Source organism: Brachycentrus maculatus, unplaced genomic scaffold (genome assembly GCF_059751285.1).
Source record: "Brachycentrus maculatus isolate JH-2025_06_01 unplaced genomic scaffold, ASM5975128v1 h1tg000529l, whole genome shotgun sequence".
NCBI lineage: Eukaryota > Metazoa > Arthropoda > Insecta > Trichoptera > Brachycentridae > Brachycentrus > Brachycentrus maculatus.
The window spans coordinates 1,185,419-1,200,747 of record NW_028281275.1 but is presented as its reverse complement, the minus strand read 5'-3'; the positions used below and the strand labels follow the sequence as shown (position 1 = coordinate 1,200,747).

The 15,329-nt window shown below is 31.3% G+C and overlaps 1 protein-coding gene across 4 annotated transcripts in view; it reads left to right on the top strand.

Annotated features, from left to right (window-relative positions):
• Positions 1-15,329, top strand: part of CASK (peripheral plasma membrane protein CASK) — a 753,263-nt gene that overhangs the window by 10,943 nt on the left and 726,991 nt on the right. For all 4 annotated transcript variants that reach the window (XM_088272869.1, XM_088272867.1, XM_088272866.1 and 1 more), the window contains exon 2: positions 957-1,069. In XM_088272869.1, the coding sequence (XP_088128995.1) occupies positions 957-1,069 (113 nt within the window). The remainder of the gene's footprint in view (positions 1-956; positions 1,070-15,329) is intronic.

The window sequence follows — 15,329 nt, the reverse complement described above, 5'->3', positions numbered from 1 at the left end:
AAAAAAGTAGTAATAAAAACTGGTTCAAAACAATGTTGTTTTATTTAATACAGTCTATAATAAATCAGTTTAAATCATACGCAATTGTTACTGTACGTAGAACTAGTAATTAAAGTGTAGTAAGTGAATAATGTGTACAGATCTATTGTTAGATTTACGAGCAAAGGATCATTGTTCGAAAATGTTTTGTCGAAAGATGTGCTACGCACACGTACGCTTGTTACCGATTCCCTCAATTTACGTTTAATAAAGCAAGTTGAAGTTTTCCCCTCGAAATAATGGATTGTTTCCCGCAGTGATTAATCTCGTTTTGTGAAGTATGGATATAATTAATTTATAGTCGTAGAGTTGCTCTGCTGAATGAACATTTTGCACTTTCAAATACATAGTCGCGTCTCTCAGACCGTTTTATTCAGGGTTTTAACTTCAAACTGGTCGTATTACAAACCAAATTAGACGTCTTATAAATCAAATTGGATTTTTTACAAAGCAAATTGGACGTTATATTTTATTTTATAAAAAAGGGAAATTTTTTTATGAATATCAAATATTTAATGTAGTACTCATGAATGAAAGTATTATTAAAAATCTTATCTGAAAACTTCAATACATATCGCGCACACAGACTATGATAGCGCACCGCGCAGGCTTGCCAACTTGACGACTAAAGCACTCGCTAGTCTTAAGAGTAACAGATGTGGGCAGGAAGCAATGATGGATTATTTCAAATATAGAGGTTCGGGCTTAAATGAGAAGATACATGAGTGTAAAAGAGGCGAAGATTGTCTGCAAAGACAGATTGATGTGGCATTCTATTATATCTACCTACACCAGCTCCAAGTGTTTAATACATTTTTGTCTTATTCAATGTTTTAACGCAGACAAATCGTGATCATTATTTAGCGCCCTATAAATTGTTTTATTGTTATTACATGTATTCTATTTCTCATGTCCAGGGGTCCATTTAGTCTGGTGAGAAGGTGCATCCACCGCCAGACGCAGCAGCAGTTTGCCGTGAAGATAGTGGATGTTGCCAAGTTCACGGCCAGCCCCGGACTAAGTACTTCCGGTAAGAAAAATAAACGCAATCACCCTTAATTCGAAAAAAATATACTACTAGCTTAATAAGTATCATGTGTAATGGCCCTGCCATCTGCTCTTCACAATCTTACTAGTTCTTCGTTATCTGATCAAGGGACTTGCCATTTGCTTTCTAATATCTTATCAAGTTCGGTCATGGTCCACCTTCCAGATGTTGGACCCATGAACATACTCGCAGCAGCTTTATAAGGGTATTATTTTTTGACATCTCATCAAAGATGAAGGAGAACACGGAAGTCTGGGCATTTACGGAGCTGACGACCGTCATAGGCTAGTTTGAGTGATCACTTTACACACGTGTTACATTCACCAATTCTACCCATTATTGACAACCACACTACTCACATTCTTGAAAGTTCTACATATATATGTATATGAACCAATTTTGAATCATTATTCTCGAATCACTAGAAATTCATTTGAGACATCTATTGGTGAGATAAAATAAGTTTTTTATTGAGCAGAAACTCTTTTATTAGTATGTGAGGTCCGAATCCTGGATTATATTCACACGCATGAGAAAATAACTTCTGTAATTGGAGATAATCCAGATTTTGTGAACAAGTATTTGGACACATTCAAAATGTTGTAAATAAGGGAATTCCACCCTAAATCAAGCATTAATAATTCACAAGGGACGCGGTGTAACTTCACGACAGTGCTGATTTTAAACACATCGCTTACTCCTTTCAACAACGCCATATATAAAAAAACTTGATTTTTCAGGAGATCGTTTTTAAAGTTTAAAAATATAATGAAATGTATTGAAAATAAATATCAAGCCACTTATTGAACTTTTTACTGTGCAACAGATTTTTTTAGGTAAAATCTGAATGTTTTTTCTCCATTTGAAAAATATTAAGTATATTATAAAAAATAATTAAACAATACCTTTTCTTCATAATGCAAAAACAACACTTTCTGCCCTATAGCGGTATTTATAGGGCTTACGACTTATCTAGGCTGGGATTAGGGATCTCTTTATACGCGTGTAAAATTCACCATTCTATCTATGATTGACAAGCAATGGTTCCATATTGAGCTATGAAGAAAACACATTTAGCATAAAATTGGTGTTTTAAAAATAATTAACTTTTTAAACATTACTTTCTTTTTGTTTCGTGGTTTGGTTCCGTGGTTAGTGTCGCGGATTCTTGAGTCAGAGTTTCTGGGTTCGAACCCACTCTACCACAATTGAATACCTATTTTTAATAATGAGCCTCTTGGCTCACAAAAATAGTATGAAATAGAAATATTTTTGATAAACAATAATAACAAATATTTTTCTTAATTTTTTTCAATACAAAAATAACGTGTGTAAAGCCAGTATATTATTAAAAGAAATTTTTTACAATATGACAAAGTAATCCTCAATTAGAGTAATATTTTCATTAACTTTATTTTAAATTAACGTTTATTCAATTCATTCCGTAACAGCAGGAAGTTATCGAGTTGAAGTTCATTATTGTCGCCATTTATTCTCAACTGTCTAATTATTCGGAACATTTCGCGTAGAATTTGATATCCTTACGTAATCGTTTATAATTAATTGAATGAACTCACAATGCGAATGTCAATTGGGCCGCGTTATGCTAAAACCATCCAAGCCATAAATTGGCAAGCCGATATAATTGCATTTGAATATTTTCAGAATTAAATAAAACATAACATCACTATGTTCAATAGTAGAAGTTAGGTTTGTTAAATTGTAATATTACCATAAAGAAGCATTATTTACTGTGTGTTATATTCCAAATTTTGATTTCTTTGTCAATATGGTCTCAGTTCGGTATTTCATTGGTTGGTTAGTTTCAGCATAATAAAGAAAATATATAATGAACACATCTAACCATCTTGGAAAAGATGTGCAATTTTCAGCGAAATTGTATTTATTCTCTTCCAGTTCAAAGTCGAATACATCCAAACCACACGTACTTTTTCTGCAATATTTTCATTAATGTAATTTTAACGTAAAAAAGTGTTGAAAGCTGTCAACCCACACGGATATTTCTAACATATTTTTTCATGGATTTTTGAAAAGTTTTCCAAAAAAATCGTTGATTATTTGGGGTGGGTATCTTAAAAAATTACTAATGATGAACTAGCATTCATCAAAAATAAATATTTGTAAATTGTGGGTTGGATGGTTTCTGCATAATATCGCCCAATTATCCAAGTCGTGATTTCACCGCTGTGTTCGTTTAGGAAAATAATTTATTAAATAGTTGACGTATTTAGAATTCATCTTTAAATAATATCTATAAGAAATTAAATTATCTATACATAAAGAATCTTACAAACATTTCATAAGGGTCTCTGCTAAATAAAATGCTAACTCAACTAACCCATAGACGCTGCTGAGAACTCACATGTGAAAGAACGTGTCAATTAAAGGATATATGGATATACAAATTCCAAAAAAATTGTCGTGCGGTTGTCAATCATAGAAATAATGGTTAATTTTAGATGTGTATAAAGTGATCAGTCAAACCAGCCCATGACACGTTAGCTCTATAAATATGCAGACTTCCATATTCTTCTTCATCCGTATGTCAGTATTCAATTAACTCTGGTATCTCTAAGCTTTTGAAATATCGTTTTAATAAACCTCAAAAGCCACCACAAAATACGTAGGTACATGTACATATATAATTTGATGTTAATAAAAACACGCAGAGTTGGATTTTGATAAAGGTCGGATGCTTACCTCCTTCTTGGTAATGAAGACAGATTCACATTAGACCTACGTCCGTACATCCGTGCGTACGTAACTCTACGGGAGAGTGCGGGACTGATAAGTGTTAATGTGGACTGACCTTTATTTATTCGTTGATGAAATGCTATGCAGTATTCTCTTGATACCCTGGTATCCAAATTATCAAAACTTTTGTTTGTAAAAATGTAAAGATTACGAAATTTTATTTTGTTGTTGTTGCAAGTGTTCAAACTATATTAGATGTTGATATATAAATGACCGCCTCCGTAGTGTAATGGTCAGCACGCTCGGCTACCGTTCTGGAGGTCCCGGGTTCGATTCCCAAGCGGGGTAAAATAAATATAAGCGATTTTTTCACTGTCATATTTATTCAATATTACCCTGGTACCTGAAGCGGAGGGCTGATCACCTTTCCTTCATGTGTAAACGATCAAGATAACACTGCGTTTATATGACGCAGTGTCCTATGCACCATTAGGGTGCGGATAAGGGTTTTATTATAATTATATAAATGATCATAATTTAGACAAAAATATTCCTATACAAATATAATCTTTGTAGTATTTATTAAAACCATAACAACAAAATCTCCCAAAAAACGTTGGTTACGAGACGTAAGGAAAGAAAAAATCCAGATAGTATGTACTTTATTTACTAGTCCATACATGCATGTATAAATATGAAAGAAAAAATCATAATGTTTATCTTTTTGCGTTGAAAATTACTTCCGTTGTCCAAATATTATTCAAAATGAAATACTTGTGCGTAAAAATTATGAAAGGATTTTGTTATTTTTTCTGTGTTATAAAATATATGAATTAACAAAAATTATAAAGACTTTTTACACCCAGCATCATAAGTTTACGTTAAAATGGCAATTTTTTATTAATGTTTTACTTAAAAAGGTTTTTTTTTAATTGAGAGCACGATTTTATCTAAGTTATATAAGTTATAATAGACTTTATATTAAATCGTGCTCTCAATACAAAAAAAAACTTTATATAAAATATTTTTAATATCATACAATACTTAAATTCACTCAAAATAAAATTAATTTCTCAACAAAATTATATCAAATCATGGTTATCAACTCCTGCCTTGTTTTATATATAACATAACAATTTGTATAGCCTCCCACCAGTCTGATGATGTCGGTAACGACGAAACTCGGTCGCTGGTCAAATAAAAATAAAGTGGAAAAGCTAAAAATATTGGTTTTAATCTAATAATATATTAAAAATGCAATTCCATCGCGAAGTGTCAGTGGATAATATAAATCAATTGAAAAGTATAATAATAAAACATAGATAGATTATACCACAATGTGACTGCCGAATTAATTAATGAAATGCCTTTTTTTACTTGATAAATGACATTATTTCTATTGTGACACGTGTATTGATGCATTCCGCATCGTTTTCAAACACCGTAAACGGTGTTTGAAAATGGTGCTGAATGCATCAAAATTCATCTCACAATAGATTTAAAGAAAAAGTGGTATTTAACAAATAAATTTTCAATTTAAAATGAAAAAATAATGTTACAATGTGACTGCCAAATCAATGAATGAAATTACCAATATAAATTAAAAAAAATAAACGAATGATATTTCACAAATGTAACGAAAAAAGATTTTCAATTTTGGCTCTTTGTAGGGTGTATTATATGAATGCCATAATTCAAGTCTGAAACAGTTAGGCTTTCATTCGTTTGCCGCACTTTATGTTCCTCATTTTGACACTCCTCGCGCTATTATATAGAAGCTTATTGATTTTCCTCGTTTTACTTTCGCATAAAATGGTGTTCGCTAATACTATGTTTTCGGCGTATCTCCGTTCGCAATCTTAATCAATAAATTCGATTAAGTATCAGAATGCCTGAGACAGGTATCCGGATCTGCCCCCCAGATAAACACCCTCCTTAGATGTAAGTAGAACCTAGTTGGTGTGATCTGAGAATGATGAATGACTCGCACATTTATGAGGGGTTTTTAAACACGTGACATCGTATTAAGACTTTTGAAGTATCATCCTTTTTATCCACCTTTTTTATTAGATATTATTAAATCTTTTATTCAATAAAGGTACAAAAATTATTCTTGTTTAATTTTTTTATCTAGACATTTCTTTTGTAGGTATTTTAAACATATCTTAATACTAGTTGAGCTCCAACAAAGAGACTAAGCTTTTGTGCTGGGTGAGGGGTTTACAATCATTGTTTATTGTTTTTCTTCATGAATGATATATCGTAGTCGTACAGGACAAAGTGACCAACTAACAAAACGTAAAATGTTCAGGAGGGCCATTTAAGTCACTTTTGCTTGGCAACAAAATAAACATCAATGCAGTTATTCATTTTTAACAAGTCAATATATTATACCATTTGTTTAAAATCCTTTGGGGTTTTTTCAGGGCAATATTAAGCTAGTAAGATATCAAATAGTCAATGATCACGTTTTTGTAAAAAATGCACTTGGTCACTTACTCCTGTATGACTACGATACGTATATGTAAATGGATTATATTTTTTTTCCGATTAACATGTACAAAAGGTATTTAAGTATTTTTTTAGAACTTAAATATATTTTTTAAATATCTGTAGGTAGGTTATGGAAATATTTGGTATCCCATAATAATGTCAAATAATGTAAAATAATATCAACCGTTTTTTACAATCTTTTTAACAAAACGCACGTCAACTTTTAGACTTAACAACAAACTTACAAAAAAATAAATAAGAAACCGAACACACGAAATTGAAAAATAAGAAAAAATACATATCTAGGGCAAAGTCGGCTAAAACGCTAGTAATCGACATTTTTTGTGCCGATTCATTAGAAAATATCGTTATTCTTATGCAAAATCGTGACATCCGATATATTGTCTAAAAGTATTTATGCGCAGATATCTTAATTTGTGTTTTTTTCGTTACATCGCCGCTTTAAGTTAAATAATAATGTTATTTTTCTTCATCATTTGTTATTATCCCTTATCTTTACTCATTCCTCTCTTCGTTGTCTACAATGTTATCTCAACGAGTAATTGCCTAATTATTCAAAGACAATGTAATCAGCGTCACGCTTCTTTTGTTATTTATATTTTCCCAAATTTTCGATATCATCCTTTATGAATTATTAAAAAATGATATTCTTCAACCTCTCCTCTTGCCATTTTAGGTAAACAACGCACTTTATTCGCTCTCCTTGTTGACCTTAAGGTTCCAAATTAATTGGATGAGTAACTCGAAAGAATTGAGGTCGTGCTGGTATTAGTGGCGTAACCTCTATAAAAATAGATCAATTTCTTCAATTTGACGACGTCATTTATGTGCACTCGAGTAGAAAAGCCTTCCATTATCGGTAGGCACCATAGCATGCTTATAGAAATGCTTTGTTCTTTTGGTTTGTGAGTCTCGACAACTATAGAAAATAATACCAACAACACCAAATCAATTAACAACAGAGAAATTCATCATTATAATACACAAAGGCATAATAAAATACATGTGGGCCGATAAACTCTACTAAGTTTGGAGTAAGGTCCTTAAAATATATTGCCCTTACCAAAATTAACCAGCTGAATATATATCAAATAGAATTCAGTCAGGGATCCAACATAAATGAACTGAAAAAATGCTTTATGGAAAAATATTTGTGTTAGTGATTAAGTACTTCTATTTTCTCTTTTTTTTTTCTTTAAACATGCTTCTTTCCTTATGTTTATTATAAGCCCATTTGCTGTACCTTTTATTGCTTTATGTTTTACATTTTGTCCAGTGTTTTCTTGCTTGTTACTTTCTTATGTTTTTTAATCTTTTTAACCTTTATCCCATGTCCCAAAATGAGTAATGGAAATTACTCATCGGGAATATTAAATGTGTGACTTATGTAAGTAATATGTTTAAATAAATATATAATTACTGTTTACCTTAGCAAAATGTTGGTAGTAGAGAACACAATATGTCAAGCTCCTTGAAGATGCATATATTATTTTTTATGACTTGTGACGACACTACTTTGACGTTTTAAGGTGTGAATCGAATTTACTAGATCTTTTGTCATGTTAAATTATATACTTTGAAAATGAAAACGTTTCGCTATCTGAACTTAGATTTGGTCATATATGATCTCATATATTTGATAGGCGTTTCTATACAACTCAAAATTTTCATAGGTATTTCAACAAGCGCGAAGAAGTTTTTATTAGTATGGAAATATTTACACGGGGTACGACCTGTCATTGGCTAATTTCAGTGATATTTACATTGAGTTTTGTACTGACGTTTCTTGGTAGAACTGCATTTTATAGAATAAAATAACAACCTAAAATGTTAATCCTAAAAACATTTTGCTTACCTATTTTTTACTAACAACACATTGAATATGTTCAAATGTTTGTAGGTACACACATACTGGATTCAACTTCTGACAGTTGTCAATTATTATGTCTTCACTGGTGTAAATATATCGCGAAATTCTATAAAATAACATTTGAATTTTCTATAAAATTCCTTAAATAAATCATGAATTATTTTTGTTTAGTCTCATTGCATGTATATAAGTACATATATTCTAAAAGTTGAAAAAGTTGTTTCATAAATTAACGTTGCCACATCGATTTTCTATTTTTAAAACTGTTATGTATCTCCCAAATAAATACAATAAAAAAATATTATAGTACAATACAACCCCGATGACCCAAACCCGAAATCCCGAGAAATCCGAACAAGATTTTGAAGAAAAGCATTATGATATAAGTATAAGTAAACTAATTTTCTCAATATTATTAATATTTAAAGCATTAACTTTGTGGTTAGTCATTTTTACTTATTTATTTTTTTACAAAAATGTTAATAAAATTAGTATATAACCACTCACCGAGATTTTTACGTCTACCGGTTTCGAGACGTACCCGTCTCTTCGTCAGGACAATCACTAACACAGCATGCAAACAATACTACCCTTCACCACCATAGCACCATTTACACACTCAAAACTACACAAAATGTCTAACACATGCGATTTTTGGTCGACCCGAAGACCAACATGCACTATAGTTTTCAATACAGACATGCGTTACGAGCCGAGGTTAAACGTATATTAGTATACTAATGTGTTAGACATTTTGTGTAGTTTTGAGTATGTAAATGGTGCTATGGTGGTGAAGGGTAGTATTGTTTGCATGCTGTGTTAGTGATTGTCCTGACGAAGAGACGGGTACGTCTCGAAACCGGTAGACGTAAAAATCTCGGTGAGTGGTTATATACTAATTTTATTAACATTTTTGTAAAAAAATAAATAAGTAAAACTAATTTTGTTTAAAAAAAATTGAAAAGTTAATAAATTGTAAAGTACTATGCCTGTATTGCTTACTAAGTAGGTACTGTTATATTAGATTGAAATGTTAAAAATGAAATGTAAAAGGCACGCATAATGTAATTATTGTAGTGTAAATTATTATGTATCTACTGTTTTATAAATTTTTAAGCTAATCTCAACACTTTTCTAAATCCAAACAGCCTACAGCCCCAATTAATTCGGACTAATTGTCTTAAATAATATCGATTTTATATAGTATGATCTCAATAACAGTGATCATCATATTTACAGAAGACAAGGTAAGGGCGGTAGAGTAAAAGAAAGTTATCTTGTGGGCTCGGAAAAGGTTTTCATTTCATATCATTTACGACTGATCGTTTCCTAGTTCACGAAGACAACTTCGTTAATCCGTGAACTTTTTTCTTACTTGGAAATGTATGACCTGTCCGTCGTATCTGTTTCTGTTTCTGCGATTTTCCCCTTACTTTTCCATTTCCCTCCCGGATATTGTCTCGTGGAATGGAGATATGTCTTTAAATAACTTTTCCGTATTTAACTGTAATAAAAAATGCTATGTTATTATTACGTCCGAAAACAAACGAAATCTTTCAGTGGAAAACCTTTTTTCCAGCACCATTAGTTTTTACATTTTTGATATCTCAAGCAAGATAAATAGGATATGGAAGTCTGAGTATTTCCGCCTCCGTAGCGTAATGGTCAGCATGCTCGGCTACCGTACTGGAGGTCCCGGGTTCGATTCCCAGGGGGGTCAAACAGTGATTTTTTCGCTGTAATATTTATTCAATATTACCCTGGACTGGTACCTGAAGCAGAGTAAACGTTTTTTCATGTGTAGTGTAAGCGATCAAGATAACACTGCGTTTATATGACGCAGTGCCCTATGCACCATCGGATGCGAATAAGGGTTAGAAGTAGAAGAATAATAGTCATAGGCTGGTTAAGTGATCACACGTGTGATATTCACCATTCTACCCATGAAACGTTAAACATGTTAAAGGCATAACTGCCGCATTGGAAAGGAAATGGAGAAGTTATATTAGGTAAAAAACGAGAATAACATACTTGTACACATGCTAGCTTGTGTCTTTTGGATAGTTCTTTGAGGTAAAAACGAAAAAATCACTTCGATCTTAGGAATTCGATTACAAAATTCGCACAGTATATAAAATAATCGTTTTTTTTTTTACGATGGAAAAAAATCTGTAATGATATATTTCACTTAATTTTAATAAAGGTTAAGGTTATTTAAGATTTTTTTGTTGATATTTTATGATTTAAAAAAAAGAAGAAAAATAAAGTACCAGACAATAATAATTAACGTTACAAACTTGACCTTTGTCACGCTATTAGAAAAAAACGCATTGTATATCGAATTTTAATATAATTGTTAATATACGCCTCCCTTTTAAAATACTGTTTGTAAAATAAAAAAGAATCAATTACATACTTTTTTATTTATTTAATTTTTCTCTTTCCAGTATTTTCCTAGTATTTAATCTTCACGGTTTGTTTACCAAATGCTTTTAATATTACTATGGCGCGTGTATCGAATCATTTCAATATCTGAAACACTCGTCATTAATAGGAAAAATAATTATCGTTACATCGACTATTATTTATCTTTCATCTACCGCATTGCGTGATGGGGTCGCTCGCTTTTCATTTTGTATTTAAAATGTTGACGACCCCAGAAATAAGGTGACCATACACGTTACAAATTATCGCGCGTTCAATTTATCACCTTTTGTAAACATCATGTTGGACAGATGAGAAATTGATGTCTATTTTGTTTCATGAAAAATTAAACAATGCTGTTGAAGCCCTCAATTTTTAACAATGCTTGACCATACGGTATCAGCAATTTTTTATATTGCGTATATTCTTGCACAGTAATTAGTACAAATTGAGTTCAAAAGTGATAAAAATATCGTAAATAGCTTTATTGACCACTAAGCTACCATGCTGGTGGTCCCGTGTTCGATTCCCACGGATGTCAAAATAAATAAAATACACAATATTTTGAGTGTCCTAATCTACTCGCAATTCTGGGTTTGTCTACTTTGGAGTAATTTATATTGATACATCAACATAGATGAAGAAGAATATATAAACTAACTAACTAACCATCACGCCGCTTCCCCGCAGGGGTAGGCAGAGAGAATCGAACGCCACACCACTCTGTCCTTGCAAACATTCTTTGCCTCTTCTACATTCATGCATCTCCTCATACATACCCGACGATTATTACGACTCCTGACCCGGCCGCTTTCAAGTATTTGACATACCTGATTGTGCCAAGTTTTCCTCGGTCGTCCTCTGCTTCTTTTTCCAACTACATTCGCCTCATAAATTTGTTTAACCGTTCTTTCTTCACTCATACGCTCCACATGTCCAAACCATCTCAACACACCTTTCTTAATTTTATCGATAATGCTTATCTCAGCCTTACATTCTTTCCTTATTTCATCATTCCAACATCTATCAAACATCGTTTTGCCACACATTCGTCTGAGGGATCGCATTTCGACTGCATTCAGTCTGCTTTCATCCTTCTTTTGCCAACTCCATGCTTCGCTTCCATACATAAGGGTTGGAACCAGAACTCCATTGTAATAATAAGAAGAATATATAAGTCTGGGTATTAGAGGGCTGACGACTTGTGGAAGGTTGGTTTAAGTGATAACTTTATACACGTGTAAGAATCACTATTTTCCCCATGATTGACAACCACACGAGTTAGATTTTGAAAGTTATATTTATGCTGCAATTCAAACCTTCTTTCACATGCTGGTTTCCAGTACAGTTGAGTAAGTTTTTGTGTGATCACTTAAACCAGCCTATAATAGGTAATAAGCCTTGTAAATACCCTAACGTCCACATTTTTCATCATCTTTGTAATTGGTTATGGAAGATTTAAAATAGATCGTATCATTGTCCATGTCGTATTTGATTGCATAAACGATGTTATTTCATTATAATTTTATACATAAATATTGTAAAAAGTGCCCTCGGCACGGGTAAACTCAGTGGGGGCACATTATTGTTATTTGTAATTAATTATGTATATGATGAAATAAATGAATCAATATGTGTGATCACATATGAACTGTAGATAAACCCATGAACACCTATATATTGTACTGATGATAACTTTAATTTCTTCTTTAACCCCTTATTCGCACCCAATGGTGCATAGGGCACTGCATAATATAAACGAAGTGTTATCTTGATTGTTAACACATGAAGGAAAGGTGATCAGCTCTCCGCTTCAGGTACCAGTCCAGGGTGATATTTTATAAATATTAGTGTGAAAATTTACTTAAATATATTTTACCGCCCCTGAGAATCGAACTCGGGACCCCCAGTGCGGTAGCCGAGCGCGCTGACCATAACACTACTGAAGCGGACAGCAACTCTAACCATAACTGTACTAACTTATCAATAACTATATATTTTTTAAATTTAAATTTCACTTAGTAAATACCACTATTTCTTAAAATCTACTGTAACACGCTTTTCGATACATTCCGCATCATTTTCAAACACCGTTCAAATTTACTAAGTAAAATTTAAATTAAACATGGATAGATTTTAATACAAAGTACCGATCAATTAATGAAAATAACGATACTCCATAAACTATTGCTTTTACGACTTTGTATTTTAAATATTATTAGTCACGGTATAGTAAGTAAATAATCCCTACTTTTGCATTTTTTTCTATTGAAGCGTGTCACGTTAGCACGTCACTTGTATGAATCGCGTGAAATATTGTGTCGTGATTGGTCACCTTTAGTAAAATGATAGCTCGTTTCCTGGTTAAAGCCGCTTCTGGGAAGGGTAATATATTATTCTACCACCATTGTTATTTCTAATTCCGCTATCTCGCTCATCTACGTGCCCATTTATACGATTGAATGAAATACATGATAGGGAATTGGGTGTAATATGATGTGCATTTTATATTCTTCTACAATACGTTATTCGAGTTGGCAATATGTGCCGAGAATTTTCGAGCTTGCGAATACTTCTCACGATATGAGATTTTTTAAAACGTAATGTACTGAAAAATTCTACATTTTCTAACATTCGTGAAGCTTTATTCAATCTGAGCTGTCTTGTTAAATGGCGAAGAAAGAAAAAAGATAACACACATTTCAAATATGTTTAATATCACAATGCTCGTGGGTTGTTAATATTTTAGCAGCTGTCAAGAAACACGCTGTATGACATGAGTATTGTTTGGTGTTGCTGTTGAATTTAACAGATAGCGCTGCCATTCAAGTAAAAAAACATTTTTTTCTTTAACAGATAAAAATGCATGTTGCAGGTATACAAAACCACGAGCCTATTGTTTAAAGATTTAATTTTCATAAAAAAAACTTTGAGGAAAATGGTATTTGTAAACATTAATAAGTGTTTTTTATAAATATATATTTTTTAAACATTTTGAGTAAAAGTCAGCCACAGTATGTGACGTTATATAATCTACATATTTTTTTTTTTATTTATAAAAATTAACACATATTTAATACCATTTATTGAGTTTTATTTCATTACACACGACTAGTTTTGAAAACTACAGTTGTCTTCATCGACAGGTGATTATAAAAGAAAAACATGTCATTCCACAAATTGCCAAATCAATAAAAAAAAAATCAAAAATAGCCCATTTCCTTTCGTATGCAGCATGAATTTTCACATGGACAATTTTTTTCTATAAAAAAACACCCTTTTTTCTTACGTAATGCGACAAGGGGAGAATAAAGTATGAAAAGAAGACTTTAACGCATGCGAAAGTCTGTATGTGTATTTTATGCTATGTAAACGGGAAGCTTAAATAAAATATTCCCACGCAATTGGTTATGTTCTCACATCGAGCATAATAATTTTTCCGTGTCAATAAAATATGTAGGTACCTACTCAATATGCTGCTTTGAGGCACTCTAAAACGTGATTTGTGGGAGTCGAGAGAAGGGTTGGAACCTTTGAACCTTCGTAGTTTGTAAATATATTATAAATTGTTGAAAAAAACCGAGTCACAAAATTGTTTTATGTGTAAGGGTTATATGTATGTATATATATATATATATATATATATATATATATATATATATATATATATATATATATATTTATATATATATTTATATATATATATATATATATGTATATGTATATATATATATATATATATATAATATATATATATATATATATATATATATATATATTTATATATATATTTATATATATATATATATGTATATGTATATATATATATATATATATATATATATATATATATATATATATATATATATATATATATATATATATATATATATATATATATATAAATACATATAATATATATATATATATATATATATATATATAAATATATATATATATTTAAATATATATATATATATATATATATATATATATATATATATATATATATATATATATATATATGATGTAAATTAAGTGAAAATAATTGTTTATATTAGTGTAATATAAACTAATTAAAGAAATAAAAAAATAAAACAAATAATACCCACGTGTTAACTACATGTTACAAAATACGTATGTTTTTTGAAAACAATATATACTTACATAGAGTGGCGTGCACGGAGTTTTTAATAAAGGTTGACAGTAGGGTTGGGTAAGGATAAGGCACAGTAGGCACTGGTCGTGTTTCTATATCGAACGCGAGTTACACGAGGTAGGCACTGCTTTATGCCTATTTGGAATGCCTGCCTCTGCTTACATGTACATACATATTAAAAAATAATACAAGGAAAAAATACTACTTTATCATTAATTAAGTATAATAATGAGAGTAAGTCCCTCTCCAAGCACAAGAGCTTAGTCTCTTTGCTGGAGAGGTACAGCGTAACTTGTATAATATGATATAATTAGGAATTTCTAGTAAATGAATGAAATTCAAGAATTTTAGTTGTGTGGTTGTCAATCATGGGTACAATTGCTAAATGTTACACGTGTGTAGAGTTGTCACTTAAACCAGCCTATGACGTTCGTACGCTCTGTAAATGCCCAGACCATATTCTTCTTCATCTATGTTGACATGTCAAAGAAATTGTAATATTTTTTTGTAAAGATAAAGATGTAGAAAGAAGAGTGAATGCTGGGCACAGAGTGAATGGT